At 35.0% G+C, this 18076-nt stretch overlaps 1 protein-coding gene across 1 annotated transcript; it reads right to left on the reverse strand.

Annotated features, from left to right (window-relative positions):
- Positions 1-1317: 1317 nt before the first annotated feature.
- On the reverse strand, positions 1318-7750 carry LOC112776594 (aspartic proteinase 36). Its single transcript, XM_025820796.3, has 10 exons — positions 7104-7750; positions 5350-5479; positions 4968-5215; positions 4425-4652; positions 3805-3967; positions 3610-3683; positions 2721-2811; positions 2349-2424; positions 2006-2077; positions 1318-1636 (listed from the first exon to the last, which is right to left on the reverse strand). Exons 1-10 carry the CDS (start codon positions 7316-7318, stop codon positions 1485-1487), a joined length of 1449 nt encoding a protein of 482 aa, XP_025676581.1. The 5' UTR covers positions 7319-7750; the 3' UTR covers positions 1318-1484.
- Between the last annotated feature and the right edge of the window lie 10326 nt (positions 7751-18076).

The following is an 18076-nucleotide window of genomic DNA, read 5'->3' on the forward strand; positions in this document are numbered from 1 at the left end:
ATTTCCAACTCTTCCGAGAATGCCAAACCTCAAAAAAACGATGACAACACAAGTCATTAGGCGTCCCGTCCACCTGGCTCCAAAAACAAGCCCAAACTTCCTCTCGTAATAGCATGGGAGCCCGAGCCTGCCATGAGCCCATACATTCCTGCCATAGCTAGCTTCACACGATGCAAGAACACATGCCTCTGCATCCTTTCTGGTTTTGGAATCATTTCCAACATCATGCTTCGTCAACCGTCCAATGCCACCTCCCCCGGCGCCACTGTTACGTTCTACAGCTGCTTCGAAATACTATTCATCTCCGCACTTCTGTCCCTCACTCGCTGCCGCCTCCGGTTCCGAATTTGTTCTCCATCTCGCTCGCCGGGCCTCAGGACCAGATCGTCAGAGGACTTGTCGCCGGCAAGCTAATCGCACAGGGACGGTGTTCATGGTTGCTGCGTCATTTAGCAAAGTGGCATACCACAAGTTGCAATCGTCGGAGGAAGAGGTCACTGGTGGTGCTAGCTAAAATTTGATGGTGGAGATAACACTAGTTTGAACTTCTATTATAATCGGATGACAAGGCTTTTGGTGGAGTAGCCAAGGACGGAGCACATTAATGTTTGTGGTGATACAAGTTAGAGAAGAGAATTTAAGATTTTATAGTGTACCAAAATTATAAAGAATATATATAGAATCTCATAGCTAAACCCTTAGATTTATGTGTTGTATGGTGCCACTTCTTTTTAGGTGGCATTATTATAAATCCTATTAAAGAAGCGCTTGATATAGTTAATTAACTCTCGACGTCACCATCTGAATTTATTTTTAACCTTCATTTATCATTGAAAAATGGTACCAGTGGCAGTCAGGTAGTTTTAGAGAGAATGAGATGATAGAGAGATTCAAAGTTTTGGTAGATTGAGAGTGAATTTCTTGAGGTGAATGATACAGGAGCCATGCTTATATATTGTGCAGTGGTTTAAGTTATAAGCTAATCATCTAACTCACTCTACTTAACTACAGTTAAAGATTGTGCCTAGCTGCCATAACTAACAATCAACTCTAACTAACTTTGTCCACATCAGCGCCTCTATCACTCGCTATCCTTTAAATCATCAATTCATCATAATGCTGCAGGTTCTTTAGTAGACCACAAATTACAGTGTACATTTTTTATCCTTACAAAACCTAAAAATTTTAATTATTGACAAGAAACAGAGAAATGCAAATACATCGCACCAGAAACACAAGATACATGGCATTTCTGATGGCTTCAACATGCATTGAAAAGAACTTAAAAATGTTTCCTAGAGAAGAAGAAAGTAGTAGTTATACAAAAAAAAGATGCCCTTTTTTCAATGATATCTTTTTTGGGGATACATTAATGATAAATATTTAAACTATACCATATCGTTAACACTGCACATTTATCACAAAACGAATTATGGTACAACAAAAATCGAATGAATGACACATCCCTCGTATAACACAAGAACCTAGTTAGTTAAACAATTTAACACGGGAATTAGCAACAAAAAGAATGTCAATATTCTTCGAATTAAGAAGGTAGAAGCTGAAGATAGATTGTGTGCGCCCACTGTATATACTGTTCCAGTCTTCTCATCCTTCACTTTAATGCTAGAGGAGCCTAAACAAAAGCAAGAATGCTTAAGAAAATCATTCTAGCAAATATAAATGTCAACAAACTTGACCCTAAAACAGTAGTTAATTGGTCTTTCTTAATTGTTACGATACATATAGATATAGGATCAAAAACAATATTCAATCAAGGAGTATATGCATCCTCTGTAGGGTGAATTTATTTAAGTTCTATTGATCTACTAGTTTTTTTTTTTTTTTAAATTAATATCATATTACTGGTTAATAACAAGGAAAGGATCCATGGTGATATGAACTTGACTGAGAGCCACAGCTTTGAATTACATATTCAGCATATATTTATATAAATGGAAATAGATTAACTAAGAGCAAATTAGGAAGGGAACTTGGCACTCACAATTGTAGTCAACCCATCCAATGGCCATATTTTCAAGGTCGTATACGACTAGTTTGTTTGATAGCACCAAATCTGCAATTGGAATAATTGAACATAAATAATTATAAAAAATAAAGAAACAAGACTAGTTTGTTTAATATTAATAAAATATAAAAGAAAAAGACGGCTTCAAAGCTAATCAGACATAACAATTAATCTTCCTAATGATCAGAAACAGACTCAAACAAATACTGGAAGAGCATTATAAAAAGAAAAGAAAAAAATGAAAACTGGATGCACTAATTGTGCCTTCAATAAACTTATAACAAGAGGTCACTGTATTAATTTAAAAGGGAGACTGTACCTCCAAGAAGAGTCATGTCCCTTCCATTTTTACTTTGTGAGACACCTTTCTGCCATCCAATACACCAGATATCACCCTGGGGAGAGACAACCAAGAAACACCAAAATTGAATAACTGTAATATATTTACCAAATAGAGAAGTGTATCATATATTTTTCCAATTTAAATCATCATTGTAGCCAACAGCGAATACAAGACGGACAATCAAACCCTTTTCAGTACGCATATGAAATGTGATTTTGTATGGCATTTAATAAGCGTGTATAATAGAAGACAGAGAACAACAAGAAGGAGAATCAATTTAGATAACAGGCTAAGCCTCTTAAATGAGAGGGTACTGAAACAATCAATAACAAAGCTCCTCCTACTCACCTTAAACAGGAACAGGTAGTCATGAGGATACACCGTCAGGGAAAGAGAATCCTCAAAATGAAACTTGATAACTGGGAATCCATCATCAATACTGCAAGATTACAAAATATCAACAAGTTATGAGCTGCATTTGCCTGATAATTAGAAGAGCATTATTGCCTTCCTGAACTGATTTAAATAAACTCTTCAAAATTAAATCTGCATTTTAGTTACCACATATCAACTCAACCTTTGTACTGAATTAATATTTTGAAAGAACATCTTGCCCAAATGATTATTTTGTAATAAAATTCTTTTTCATTGTATCAACAAAAGTTTTAATGTATAGTCTAGTCAAAGTAATTGTAATCATACGAGTTATTTTATGATAATCATTTAACCTACTCAATAAGGAATAGGACAAAGTATAACAGAATTCAGATAAGACCTGATACTTTCACTTCTTCAAGAAGCTAATCAAAAGTACACAAATCACTCTACAATATCAAAATTCCTTTCCAGTTCAACTGCTTTAACTAATACAATTACAAGGCCTTTGTTATCTGTACTGAGTCAAGCTACAGCTATATCTTCTTTATTGTATCATAATCTGTTTTATTTGAATGTTTTAGATTATTGATTAGCCATAATCTAATATTATCAAAATCCGAGATAGCTCAGATATTTGTGAAGATATATTTAGAGGGCAGCCTCATTTTATGATCTTACCATATGGACTAAAACAACCAAGAAAAATAAATCTGACTGATTATGTGCTATGATAAGTCTATAAAGAAGAAATAGGCAATCAAACAAATACAGAATCACATCTTATATTAGTCAAAAACAATAATTCAGAAATGACAGAGAAATGCAAATATCAATAGAAGAAAGTTATAAAGTATCATACTCTCCAGTATACTCGAAACAAGTAAATTGTTGCTCAACGAGATATAATTTCAGTTCAGGCTGCCCAGCCAAGACCTGTCATACATCATAAGCATGGCATAATTGAGAAATAAGATTATTCAACTTAGACAAGAAGCCTATCAAACTGGAAAGAAGGGGAAATATTGATTCTATTTATTCCTAAGGATAAACGTACCTTTGAAATTAGTTGGTCATAAACCATGCTTGGGAGATAAGCCAAGGTTGTTCCACTGTCTATTACAGTTCCCTTCCCACTTCCAGAATCAAATATATCTGTCGGAAGTTGTAGAATATCACTGCCAACCTCAATATCCTTCAAATTGATATTGTAGTGTGCCCTGTCATGATCAACAGACTACAACTATGACATAATGCCAACGCAAGACCTAAACTACATAAAAATTCATACAAGAATCTGAAAGAAAATTTCAGGAAAAAAATGGGGCTAGATTATACTTCATTTTTCTAAATAATTCAATTGATAAAATAAGCTTATTTAATTAAATGATTGGATCGTGTATACTGGTCCAAATAAAATAAAATATAGATCTAGATTACTAGCGATCTTCAAAAACTATTCTCTCCGCCAATTGCAGAACATCCCACAAGGGACATGTCTCTCCCAACACCGGTTCTTCTATAGCCAGGACTCAAACCCGAGACCAGTGGTTAAGGGGAAGGAGTATTTGCCACTCTAACCAACCATGTGTTGGTATGTGAGTACTGAATTTGTCCTTGGATTTTTATAACCGCTATCATGGCATGACATAAAAAATGCTATGTTATTGGACATACATTCTTGGTACCAATGGAGTTGTTTTGACTTTTGGTTCCACCACTTCCCCTATGGCAAATATTCCACCACCCTTAGCATTGTCAAGGCAGTGTGAAAATATTTTTTTCACCTTTCCAGATGCAGCAAGCTGTGAAAGCACCGAAGAATTTGCTTGTCCAAAACCAATTATTCCATCAAGGGCTTCATCAGAAGATGATCCCAATGTCCCAGACTGTACATTGCCACACCTGTCAGCAAGAAAACACCAAGATATAAAATCAGGGGATCAGCGTTTATTTATTAACCCAGGATGCTAAATAACACTCTCCACTTGAATGGAAATTATTCACATGATGAAAAACAACTATCTCAAACGAGGATAAAAACTATCCTAACAACCAAGATAATGCTCTCATCAGATTATGAGAAGCAAATAAGCCAAGAATATTAACATCTAATCTACTTCAACAACATTGTGAATAGACCTAATCAGACTGAAAATGGTAATCAAAAGTCAACAACACAGAAATATCACAATATAAAGTATCAGAAGTTTCTCTTACCCAAAAAAGACACTGCTATTTTGCGGTGCGGTATTGAGATTACCACTAACATGGTTAAAAGTAAGGTAGTCCTGCACGTAGTATCCAGAAGTTGCACTTCCATCCCCATAAGTTATGCTGTATGGACAGGGAATATCAGCCTTGCAACCAGGAATTGGACCATCGTATGTGGAAGAGCAAAATTCATGGTCACAAGGAACCAATTCTGAAGTTTTGGATTCCTTTGGATCATAGAGAGTCAAGTCTATCTGATGTAACAATATCGAGAAAAGTAAAAAGTAAAAAATTACTTCAGTAACTTCAGATTATAACCAAGGTGTCAAGGTAACTTTGATCACATAAGGTACAGAAGAAACTCTAGACTCAAGATCAAGATACATACACCAATATCACTTTTCTTGGGACATCTTGCGCAGTCAACACAATTTACCCAGAGAATGTCACTTCCTGTATCAACCTGAACATAGTAGTCCTTTGGAGGAGAACCAAGCCCAAGTTTTGTAAAATACAGCCTAAAACAAATAAAATAACATCAGCATGATAGCATTCACATTTAGATGAACTCGAAAAATGTACATACACAAATGTATATGCTTCAACCATATGCTACTGTTTACATGATTTTTCAAGCATTAACTGCAAGAGTTAATATGAATCACGCTAGGTAACCAACTAGGATACCAGCCAACTGCAGTCTACAAGTATGGACTGCAAAAGAAGCCCAACAAGGGAAAAAAAAAAACAACCATAAATCAAGAGTAATTCTAATCCTACTTTCACTCTCATTTACCAGTAAAAAACAACCATAAATCAAGAGTAATTCTAATCCTACTTTCACTCTCATTCACCTCCCATCACCCGCAGCCGCGCGTCCTCTTCTGCCACCAGCAGCTGCGCGTCCTCCACTGTCAACAACACATCACCATCCGCCACCTGCAGCCACGCGTGACGTTACAAACGTGGTAATGCGAACCTCTCTTCTCCTCTCCCTCCGTGTCTTCTCATTCTTTTTCTTATGTTTTAAATGTTTCTTTTTTTTAGATTTTGGATGATTCTTTTTTAACAATTTTAGATATTTCTTTTCCTTAGTGTTCAGGTGTTTCTTTTTCTTATATTTTGAAAAATATCATCCGAAACTTAACAGAAAACCATCTAAATCATAGAAAAATTTTGAAAAATAACATCCAAAACTTAATAGAAAGCCATAAAATAATAGAAAAAGAACATTCAAAATCTAACCAAAAAAACATCCAAACTCGTTGAAAAGAACACCCCAAAATCTAACAAAAAGAAATATCTAAAATCATTGTACAAGAAATTCCAAAGATGATCATGAGAAGAAGAATAAGGTTAAGAAAAAGAAGAAGAAGAAACGTGGAGGGAGAGGCAGCACGGAGGGAGAGATACGGAGGAAAAGAAGAAGAGATGCGTAGGGAGAAGAGAAGAGAGGTGATAGGTGTCGGACCATGTGCGTTTTTTGAACCTAAAACTAGTTTTTCAAATTTTTAAAACGAGGGCCTTTTGAAAAGTTGGTTGTTTGGCTGCATATAGAGTTGGTTGCCTAGACTGCAAAATATGATAAATGACTTTATTATTTTATATTTGCATCTTAGACTACACATTCTATCTTTTTAATTTTTCCCCTTAATCGAATCCAAGTTCACAAATCACAATATAAATATCATAATTATCATCCTCATTTATAAACTAAATTAAATACGTTTAACATCTTGAAAGCACAAATATTTGGTATCTTTCTCTGTTAAAATTTATGGAGCAACATTTTTTTTAAGAAGGATTCAGAAAGACGCTACGTATCATTATTGAAAATAAAATAAAATCATAAATTACATTGAACTAAAAGTGAACACTACAAGTTGCATTTTATACTATGCATGCATAAACTATGGAACCAACCTGTCTCATTTTTATAATAACACATCGAAGAGCACGAGCCACATCAACAGAAACCGAATGATCGTACAAGTAAGTTGTTATTGTACGTTCATTCGCAATTCACACTTACAATTCATTACTATGCAAACAAATAACAGAAGAAAAATAAATATCATAATAATAACAATTAAATTAAATTAAATTAAATTAAGAAAAAAAAGAGGGAAAAGAAAAACGAACCCGGTCTCGGTAGGCTGACTATTGCCGCCAAGGTTGAGATCCACCGCAGAGAGAATCCTACCTCTTCTACGATCATCACGCGCTCTAACATCGCTTAATCCCAAACGCGTTTTTCGACGCTCCACCTGGAACACGAAATTTCCATTCGCAACGACGAAGTATGTTTCAACGATCAGAATAATTGCCAAGAACAAAACGGAACCTCTCAGATCCATCAATTCAATTCAATTCACTTTCTAATGAACAAAAGAAAATCAAATTAGAAAAAAAAGAAAACAGATCTAAGCACGAGCTCGAAACTCGAACTCGATTAAGCTACAGCTTCTGATTTTTGCAGTTTGAGATCAGAACTCATTGCCGACTCGATTCTTTGGCAAATGGAAAATAGAGGAAGCCAAAAAAGAAAAAAGAAGAAAGTGGATTGAAAAAGAAACGAAACGAAAAGAAACAGGTAAACGGTGACGGAGGAGGAAAATTAGTTTCTTTGCTATTTCCTGGGCAAAACGACGGCCGTTTCGGTTAATACTTAGAATTTAAGACGGCTTCATTTAGTATTTGCGTGAGCTTGCGTGAATGCCTCTATTTCTTTCTCTTGTTTTGTGTTAACTAGTCCCTTTCGTGTCACCCGAATTTGTATCCCAAAATGCAGGTATTATTGGGGTGAATTAATACACTTATTAACAGTTATTAGGGTTAACATGTGCCTTACAAGTTAATATTACTGATTAAAATAGTTTCGGTAAAAAAATACAAAATTTAAAACTTTAATATATTTATTATGTATTTATTAAAATAAAATATTATTTTTTAATAAACTACTAAATTGATAATTGACCATCGCTAATAAAAATAATTTTGAGAGATATAAACAATAAATAAATAACTGAATAATTTTTAAATATGATAAAATAATAAAAAAAGTCGTATTTTTTTATTAGTTGCAAGAATTTTATATTTAGCAAATAACTTGTTATTAATTTTAAATTTTTTTAAAATATTTAGATAACTATTTAAAAAGTACATACAAAGCAAAAAGTACATACTATTTACAAAAATGTGCTCATTAACAAAAAAAATTAAAAAATATTTATTTAGTATAAAATCACCAAATTTTGACAATAAAAATTATCTTATTTTTTAATAATATTTACAAAAATTACATCAAAATTTGATGTTCAATTTTTTAAGAATACTTTTTAATATATGATTTTTTGTCACATGTCTAAGTATTTAAAGGGCTTATTGTCGCTTCTATCTTTCAAATTTATTTTGTCGGCAATATTTTGAGTACTATTTAATAGTTTATTATAATTCATTTTTTCTACAGAAAAAATACACAACTAAATAATTTTTTAAATTAAGTCTAACTAAATTACTGTGTACAATATTTTTTCTTTCTCTTCGTACGTGCTTTCTTTTTTTTTTTTTTTTTTTACATATACTTATGCTATTTCTTTTTTTTTTTTTCTTCTTGTCCTTCTTTTTTCTCCTCTTTTTCCTTCGTCATCGTCATCGTCATCGTCGTCGCTGTTACTACCACTACCTCCTCCTCCTCTTTTCTTTTTTATTTGATTTCTTTTCTTTTTCCTCCTCCTCCTTCATTATCATCATTATCACCATCACCACCACTACCACTGCTACGACCACCACCACCACCATCATCATCATCATATTCTTAGTTAAATATCACACAATTAGTTTAACGATAACAAAAGCACATAATTTAGTTGTAAATGACACAAAAAATTTCATGAATGACACAGGAATTTTTAGTGAAGGATACAAGAAATCCTCAAAGGGCTACAAGTCCAAAAGCGACTCACTATGTAAGAATCCGTTTTTTTTGTAGAATGAATTTTTGGGATTTTTGCAATTGAAATTCGCAAAATCCATAAATCACAATTCGCTTAGTTTTTACGAGGTGGCCTATATCTAAAAAAATAAAAAATGTTTTCATTAAAATATTATTTTTCAATAAGACAAATGTACCTTTTTTTTGGCGACTGAAATAAATTAAACAAAGAAAAACAGAACAAACAAAACAAGGAACTGCTTAAATAGAGGGACAGTCCCGTTTAAGGCTACTCTTAAACTCCTCCCAAGGTGAAAGAAGCTCCACATGTGAAAGTTGTAACTTCATCACCATCTTTGCCATAGTATCTGCCACCGTGTTTGCATCTCGCATAATCAAACGAAAGTCAACACGTCAATTCCAATGCATGATATCTCTTATTTTGAGCACCAATGGATCAATAAACCCAAAACCATCTTGAGTAACAAGATTAAATGCTTCCACACAATCCGTCTCACAAATAACATCTCGTTGACCCACATCCCAAGCTAAGAGATATCCTCTCCAAATGGCAAACAATTCTCCTTGAAGAATACTATTACTCTCAATCATTCCCAAACACCCCCTTTGCCAACTCCTATTACAATCTCTAAAAACACAAGCAAAACCAACACTATCACCCGAACCAAAATAACTAGCATCACAATTAATCTTAAAAGTACCAATGGATGGGGGATTCCAAAAACCATTTAGAGTATATGGAAGGGATATACGTTGTAATTCAAAAATATTCCTAAGATCCTTTTCTGAAGTTAATGCCAGACAAATCACTTTTTTCGGAGGCCAAGTTTTATGTGGATTAAAGATGTCATTATTCCTTGCTCGCCATATCCACCAAAGTCCCGAAAAGAACTTGAACGGATGCTCTTTGCTATGATACAAGAACCAGTTCTTCAAATCCAAAGGATGACAAGAAATATCCAAGCTATGCCAGACAAGCTGAGCTTTTGGACAATCCCGAATACAATGTAAAACTGATTCTTGGCTAGAAAGACATCTTGGACAACTATCCGATGACGACATCCCTCTTCTAAAGTGAAAACTTGCAGTAGAAAGAGCCTCCTTAAGACACAACCAAGCCAAAAACTTATGCTTTTCCGGAACAAGCTGACGCCAAAGCCAAAGCCAATTCTCCCGCTCCTCCCAACCAAAGAGCTGCTTACACAACCACAAGTAACCATTGCGTGAGTCATAGACTTTGGCAACAGACCCACACCAATACCAACCCACTTCCGGACCTGCTTGTTCATCTGGATTGTAAGAGAGAATATTACCTTTCAGATTTTGAGATAAAGGAGAATAAAGAGTATCCAAATGCCACCTACCAACCGACCAAATATCCTGTATCCGGAGATTCAAATCAGAAATGTGAACATAATCCATCTCATTAGATAACCGCCCTTCTCTCCTCCAGCTAGAAAACCAAAAATTCTAGTTCAAATCTCCAATACACCAAGCAAACCCATCCTTCAACACTTCCCAAGCTTTGCAAAGACACCTCCAAATGGGAGAGTCCTTATTCTTAGGATAACTAAAACAGTCATATAGAGATGATCGATATTTGGCATCCAACAATTGGACCCATAGCTTGTTTGGCTGCTGGAAAAAAGTCCAAACTAGCTTCCCAAGAAAAGCAATATTTACACAATAAGGATCTCTAACTCCCAAACCTCCATATTTTTTTGGAGTAACCGGTACCTTCCAACTAACAAGATTCAATCCTCTTCCATCAACTTGTCCTTTCCAAAGTAAATTCCTCATCATAGACTCCAATTTACTAATGATTCCTTTGGGAAAAATAGAGACCTGCATCTAGTACGTGGGAATAGCGGCTGCAACAGAATTAACCAAGCAGAGTCTACCAGCCTGATTGAGTAAATTCCCTTTCCAGCTTGCTAGCCTACTCCGAATCTTATCCAGGACACCATTGAAAGCTGGACGAGTCACCCTAGAATGGTTAAGGGTAACTCCAAGATACTTGTCCAAGTCCTGGACAAATCTGATAGAGGATACCCCAGTGAAAACCTCTTTCCTTGTTGCAGAGACATTCTTGGAGCAAAGCGCTTTAGACTTCTCCACATTAATCTTCATCCCAGATGCTTTGCAAAAAGTCTCTAAAACCAACATCACATTTTGCACTTGTCTCTTTGTAGCTTTACAGAATAGAAGCAAGTCATCCGCAAATATTAAGTGGGATATTCTTGGTCCCCCTCTAGAAATAGCAACCGGCTCCCACAAACCCAAATCAACCTGATGACTAATAAAGCATGCCAATCGCTCCATACACAACACAAAAAGATAGGATGACATAGGGTCTCCTTGTCTAAGACCTCGACTAGGAGTAAAGCCATTCAGACGATTCTCATTCCAAAGAATAGATAAGGAAGAAGCAGTGACACAATTCATAATCAAATTAATTGTAGGAATAGGAAAACCAAAGCTCTTAAGGGTATGAGCTAAAAACCTCCAGTCAACTCTGTCATAAGCTTTCTCCATATCAATCTTAAAGGCCAGTGTGCCTTTCTTTGATTTAGTCTTCTTCATAAAGTGGAGAACTTCTTGAGCAATAATGATGTTGTCAGGAGTTCCTCGTCCCAGAATAAATCTTCCTTGAAGCGGGCCAACAATCTCCACAAGACGAGGATGAAGCCTATTAACAAGGACCTTTGTGATGATCTTGTAAACTACATTGCAGAGACTAATCGGCCTAAAATCTTTCATAGATACTGGTGATTCAACCTTTGGAATAAGAACCAGTAAAGTCTCCAACATTCTCGGATCAAGAGTAACACTGGAGAATGCCTGCTTAACCATCTTCCAAACATCAAGACCAATGATCTCCCAATATTCTTTGAAGAAGAAAGCTTGAAACCCATCAGGACCCGGAGCTTTAAAAGAGTTCATGTGAAAAACAGCTGTTCTGACTTCCTCCATAGTAACTGGTGCCGTAAGATTATTGCAAGCTTTCTCATTCAGAGAAGGAAGAGGCACATCACCAAGGCAACCCAAATCAAAATCATCCAAATGACAGAATAATCTTTTATAGAAAGACTCTGCTTCTTGACTCAGAACCTCTGGATCAGTTTTCCGCACTCCATCCTTGAGAAAAAGGCCATGAATCTTATTATGCTTCCTTCGTGCAAGAGTTTGAATATGAAAGAATCTTATATTCCTATCCCCGAACCTTACCCACTGCTCTCTGGACTTTTGGAACCATAGGAGCTCTTCTTGCACTAGAGTATTATTATAATCATCAAGTAACTGTTGTTCTTTCTAACGCAAATAAATACTATCCACCACTTCCAAACGCTTTTGTAAATAATTAATCTGCTGCTCTAATTCACCTTTCCTAACAAAAATGTTACCAAATACCTTCGATTTAAACTCTAGTGAATTCTTCTGTACTTCTGAAAGCTTGCCATGAATCCCTCTATTACCAGACCACCATGACTGATTCACAATATCCCTATACCCAGGATGAGTAGCCCAAGCAGCAACAAATCGGAAAGTTCGATTCCCTTTAGGCTGAGGACGACCTTTACAACGCACCAGAATAGGGCAATGATAAGACTGAAGCCTATTTAAAACTTCTGCATAAGCCTCTGGAAAGATAGATAACCAACTACTATTTATACAGACTCGATCAAGCTTTTTTGCCATGTCAACATAATTTTTCACCCTTCTGTACCAAGAAAATCGCCTCCCAATAGTCTTCAGATCAAACAAACCACTATCCTCTAATGAAGTAACAAACATGTCTGCTCTTTGATGAGAAAATTGACAGCCTTTAGATTCATGAGAAAATTTGACTTCATTAAAATCAACAAGAACAATCCAAGGTCCTTGAAAAACCATGGATTGTGCAACAAGATAATCCCAAAGGAGAACCCTTTTATTAAATTGAGGACTGCCATAAATACCACTACACCTCCAAATTAAATTATCAAATTGAACCTCAACAGTAACACCCTGATCAAAAACATCAATGAACTTACAACAAACACCCTTCATAGAGGATAAAAACCAAATACCTCCCTTATGTCCCTCTGCTTCTACTATACCAACAGAGTGATACCCCAACTTTTTCCAAAACAATTTTAAATGCTGAAAAGGAGAGTAAGTTTCAACCACAATAAAGAAAACAGGTCTAAATTTTCTAACAAGTTCCTTACAGTGCACCCGGGCTAACTTATTAGAAGCACCCCTAATATTCCATACAATCATATTTAAACTATCCATAAATAATAGAGACAGAATAAATGAGAACATAAACTCTAAACAGAATTACCAACCTCAATAGGTGGTTTGTCCTGCGGTACTGGCACACTCTGATCCTCAATAATTGCCACCTTCGGACCTCATAACACTGCACCTGCCATGCTTCCATCTACTAAGGTTTCCTCCGTTGTGGCACCATTTTTATCAACTGGCGAGTTTTGCAAGGAGGAAGGCCGAAGACGCTTCTGTAGAGAAATTCCACGATGTGCAGGAGTTTTGCACGATGGAGATGGCACAATTTCATGTTTTTCTCGCTTCCCCATCCTAATGCCAATTAATTTGCCTCCATCACCATGCAAATTGGGCCTTGGAACCCTTCTCGAACCATACTTGTGCTGCTTTTCATCTTGGTCCTTCAAACCTGATGACTGGCCCATTGTGAATTTTCCCTTACGCAACACTTGTTGCCAGCCCTCTCCATTATCCATGCATGCCTCATTAACATGACCATCAGGCACGTGTGGAGTCAATGATTCTGTAACCACATCCTTCTCTTTAACAACTCCTAATTTCTCACCCAAATTACGAGAATTCTCACCCAAATCATGAGCTTCTGATTCAGCCTCTTTATGAAGCTCATGATTGTTGTGTGGCACTAGTGTCGGGGCTTCATTATTTTTTCCATCACCAAAGGAATTTCTGTTTCCTTCCAAGGACTCCTTCTCCATGCACAACGATTTATCATGCCCATACCGTGCACAAGTAGTACAAATCAACTGTAAACTCTCGTTCTCTACTTCATGAGTCACACCCTCCACTATAATATGTTTTCTTATAGGTAACCCAAGATTAATTTGAACACAAGCTCGGGCATATTTTTCTCTTTCTGCAAGCTTAGTGGCCAAATCTACTTTCACCGAAACCCCTATTGCAGAAGCAATTCGCAGCATTGCTTGTTCCTGGTAACACCAAATTGGAAGTCCCGAGACTCGAATCCATACTAGCGTTGATCCAAAGGATTTTTCGCATGGCCTAAAATCCACATCCCATGACTTTACTGCAACATAGTGACCGTCTATCAACGACGGATCACCAAGAATGACTCTCTCACGATCCGCAGCAATATCAAATTTAACCAAAAAATATCTAAACCCCACATCCAACAAATTAAACCCTCCTTTGATGCGCCATACTATCCGAAGTTTATGCATGAGAGCCGTGTAGCCATAATGCTTATCTAGCACCTTGATCACGATGACTTCCTTATAAGGTTCAGCTAGACAGCTCTTTGCCTCCTTGGTAAAACTGACACTTGGTGGGTGAGAATCGCCCTGCTTACCTGTCACCGTCGCGATACCATCCCCAGATAAAGACCCTACTAATGCAAAGGCTTTAGACTTTTCTACACCAATGACTTTATCTCTAAAAGAGACCTTGGATGGCTTTTCTAACCCCTCTCGAGAAGAACCCTCCTTAACACCGGATACACACCCACCCACGCTCTCCCCCTTATCTCTTCCGATGGCATGGCCATCTTCCTCATCATGTTTCACCCGCAACCGCTCGCCCCCGCTCTCTCCTTCTCTCATTCTCCTTGAGTACGGAGTACGTACTCTTCCTCTGCTAGGGTTTAATTATCGAGTCCAAATTTAACTAGTAAAAAATTTTTTCTAGTATTTTTTAATTCATTTAACTTCACTAAAATATTTTAGAGATATTTTAGAGTTGAGATAACATATAATATCTGTGTCATTTATATTGGTATAATAATTTATTTGATTTGATAAAGTAAAAACAAGTATCAAATAATTATAATTTTAGCCACATATTTTTCCACTCTTATAATTATTCTCTTTTTCAATTTATTCTCTACCACAAGTTAATTTATTATATAGTAAATTAACTTAGAGATATGTAAGATAATTATATATAAAATAAAGATATATGACACTCAAAATTTCATCCTAATCTCTCTCTTAATGCTAGGTTTTCTCTCTTTCTTTCTTTTCTTACATATTGAAATTATGAATCTTGCCATCAAAAAAGAAAATTGGAGATATGTATGATAACACATAAGAATAAAGAAAAGATAACACTTAATTTTTATCCAAATCTCACTCCTCATCTGCGGCTAATCTCTTCCTTCTATTCGCTCACATGTTAAAATTCTTAGACTTAGTCACCAAAGCAAGAAAAGTAAAGGATAAAATCAAAGAAAAAAAAGATAAAAAAAAATTATCCCACTCTTATCTCTCCAAAAAGAATGTCATTCTTTCTTCCACTTTAATACATCTTTTTAGGGGTGGCAAAGTGGGTCGGTCCGTCCCAACCCTCCCCGCCCGCCTAATCCCGTTCCATAAACAGGAGCGAGCCGACCCACCCCACCAACTAAGATGGGTTTAAAATGCTAGTTCGTCTCGCTTTATGGCGGATTGGCGGAACGGCAAGCTAGTCCGTTTGACTCTTTTTTTTTCAAAATTAAAATTAACCAAAAAATAATAATTAAAAAATCAAATACAAATAAAAAATAATCAAATTATAATATAATTTTTTCACTATCTTTTTTTTAATTTTTAACTTCAATAAAATTGTTCAAAATAATATTTATTAAAAGAACCATTTTTATTTTAAAAAATAAGTCACATAATTTGAGCAAATATACGAAATTATAAAATAAAATAAATAAAGTTAATAACTAAAAGAAGAATAAAAATAAAAACAAAAAAAAGTGTTTTAAAAAATTCTATAATTATTAATTTTATAATAGTAATCACTATTTTATTTAATAAAAAAAGAAAAATAAAAATCTTCGGCCCGGCGAACCGGCCCGCCCGTCAAAACCCACCAATTTAACGGTACAGGTTTGGCGGATTTTTTAATTTGGCAGGCTCCAAATCCTAACCCGACTCGCCTTTTTCAGCGATTTTAGCGGACCGGCCCGACGAGTTCAACCCGTTTTGCCACCCTTACATCTTTTTCATCATTTTATACTTAGAAACTTTGAGAACAAAAGAAAGAAAGAGTGATAAAGAAAAAGAAGACCAATGGTGCCAAGAAAAAGAAAAAAGAAAACACTTACAGTTCTCAAAGCTTTACTTCCAACTTTCAAGAAATTAAGAGCTTATATCAACATTTCAATCCAACCAAACAATTTCTCTCATCCTTATCTTCACTTTCATACTAGAATTCTTAAAGTTTGTGAAGCAAAACCCTCTTTTTTTTCCTCTTTTAAAATTTGGACACCATATGGACTTCTAGGATATTTTTTTTGTTTTTTTTGTTTTGTTTAAAAAGTTAAGTTTAAAGCTTCCAAAAGAGTGAAAGAAGCATAATTTACAAGCTTAAAATAGTGTGAAAAATTTTCTCTTCTCTTGTTAATTTGGCCATGTTACCTTGGAGAGCAAGGAATTGCTTTTGATAATATTTTATTCATGGAATATGTCTTAAGATCTTTAAAGGGTTCAAACCTCAATTCTCAAGCTTCAAGAGTGAGAAATTCCTCATTTCTCTTCATAAGGGGTTCATCTATAAGGCCTAACCATGATTAAAAACTGTTTTAATTTTGATTTAGGAGGTTTTGGTAATCACAAGGATTAACAAAGTGATTTAAAAGGCTATCAAAAAAGGTAAGGGTTAGCATAGTTAGAATGACTCATATATGATTAATACACTAGTCACTACAACAAATTCAGGTTGAGGCAACCCTTTAAAAACATTGCCTATAATAAAGAAAAGTGTTGCCTTTGATAAAAGGCAACACTTTCCGACAAAACGCAATGCCTATACGGCCGTTACCTTTGGTCTAAGGCAATGCTTTTGTGTATCAAAGGGAACCCTTTTTATGGAAACCTTAAAAAAACGTTGCCTTTTCTACAAAAAAAGTAACTCTACGAAAGGGTTGCCTTAGAGCACCCAAAGACAATGCTTTAGATAAGACTTTAAGGCAATACGTTTTATGAGTTGTATTTTCTAATATATAAAGCAACACTTATCTATTTTTTTTTAAGTTGCATTTTCATATACCTAAAGCAACACTTGGCCAAATTTTTTTAAGTTACTTTCTTCATATATCTAAAGTAATACTTATCCAGATGTTTTTAAGTTGCCTTTTTTATAGACCTAAAGCAACATTTATCTAAATTTATTTGCAGTTATCTTTTTCTAATAGTTAAAACAATACCTTATTGAGTTTTTCTTAGGTTTTTTTTTTTATCTAAAATAATATATTTTTTATCTTTATTATATTTATATGACATTTAAAGGATATGTAGCACACACTAATAATATTTAAATATTTAAATTCAATTTAATCAATATAGGGAGAATAAGCTAATAATATATATTGCATATATATAGAACGGTCTTCCAAGTACCAATTAACATACTTGCTAGTTACCAAGACAAATAAATAATAAATATAAGTAAACAAAATACATATTTTCTCATGATGAAATTGAACAAAAAAGAAACTAATTTTTTTCATTTGAAACCAAAAAGACTTTGTGTTTTACCATTGTGTCAAGAGTCGCCTTTATCTCTTCAGAAAACTTCATCCAACCATAAGAAAGTTGCAGTCAAATCTAGCTAAATGGAAAAAAATATAGTCAAAAACATCAGCTTAACAATAATATGTATATTTAAGTTACAACAATTTAGCACACATATACCTAATCATGATTTGTTATATGAGTCGATGGGAGAGAATGTCGAGGAATCAAATTTGGATCTTGTGCACTATTTGCAGACGATTGCTTAGATGGCAAGAGAGAAAGCGATTCATCAACATTCATACCAGGAGAAGTTTGTTACAATGTAAGTTTCACCATATCATCCAATCCTTGCAGTTGTTGCTTATAGTCGTCTAATTCAATTTTTAAAGCTGTTATGTTCTCTTCACTTTATT

This window comes from Arachis hypogaea, chromosome 19 (genome assembly GCF_003086295.3).
Source record: "Arachis hypogaea cultivar Tifrunner chromosome 19, arahy.Tifrunner.gnm2.J5K5, whole genome shotgun sequence".
NCBI classification, from domain to species: domain Eukaryota; kingdom Viridiplantae; phylum Streptophyta; class Magnoliopsida; order Fabales; family Fabaceae; genus Arachis; species Arachis hypogaea.

Coding starts and splice junctions, on each gene's coding strand:
- LOC112776594 (XM_025820796.3), bottom strand. CDS start 7,318: ATGGATCTGAGAGGTTCCGTTTTGTTCTTGGCAATTATTCTGATCGTT. Junction 3,968..4,424: donor ACTCCATTGGTACCAAGAAT/GTATGTCCAATA, acceptor TGATCATGACAG/GGCACACTACAATATCAATT. Junction 2,812..3,609: donor TGTTTCGAGTATACTGGAGA/GTATGATACTTT, acceptor GTAATCTTGCAG/TATTGATGATGGATTCCCAG.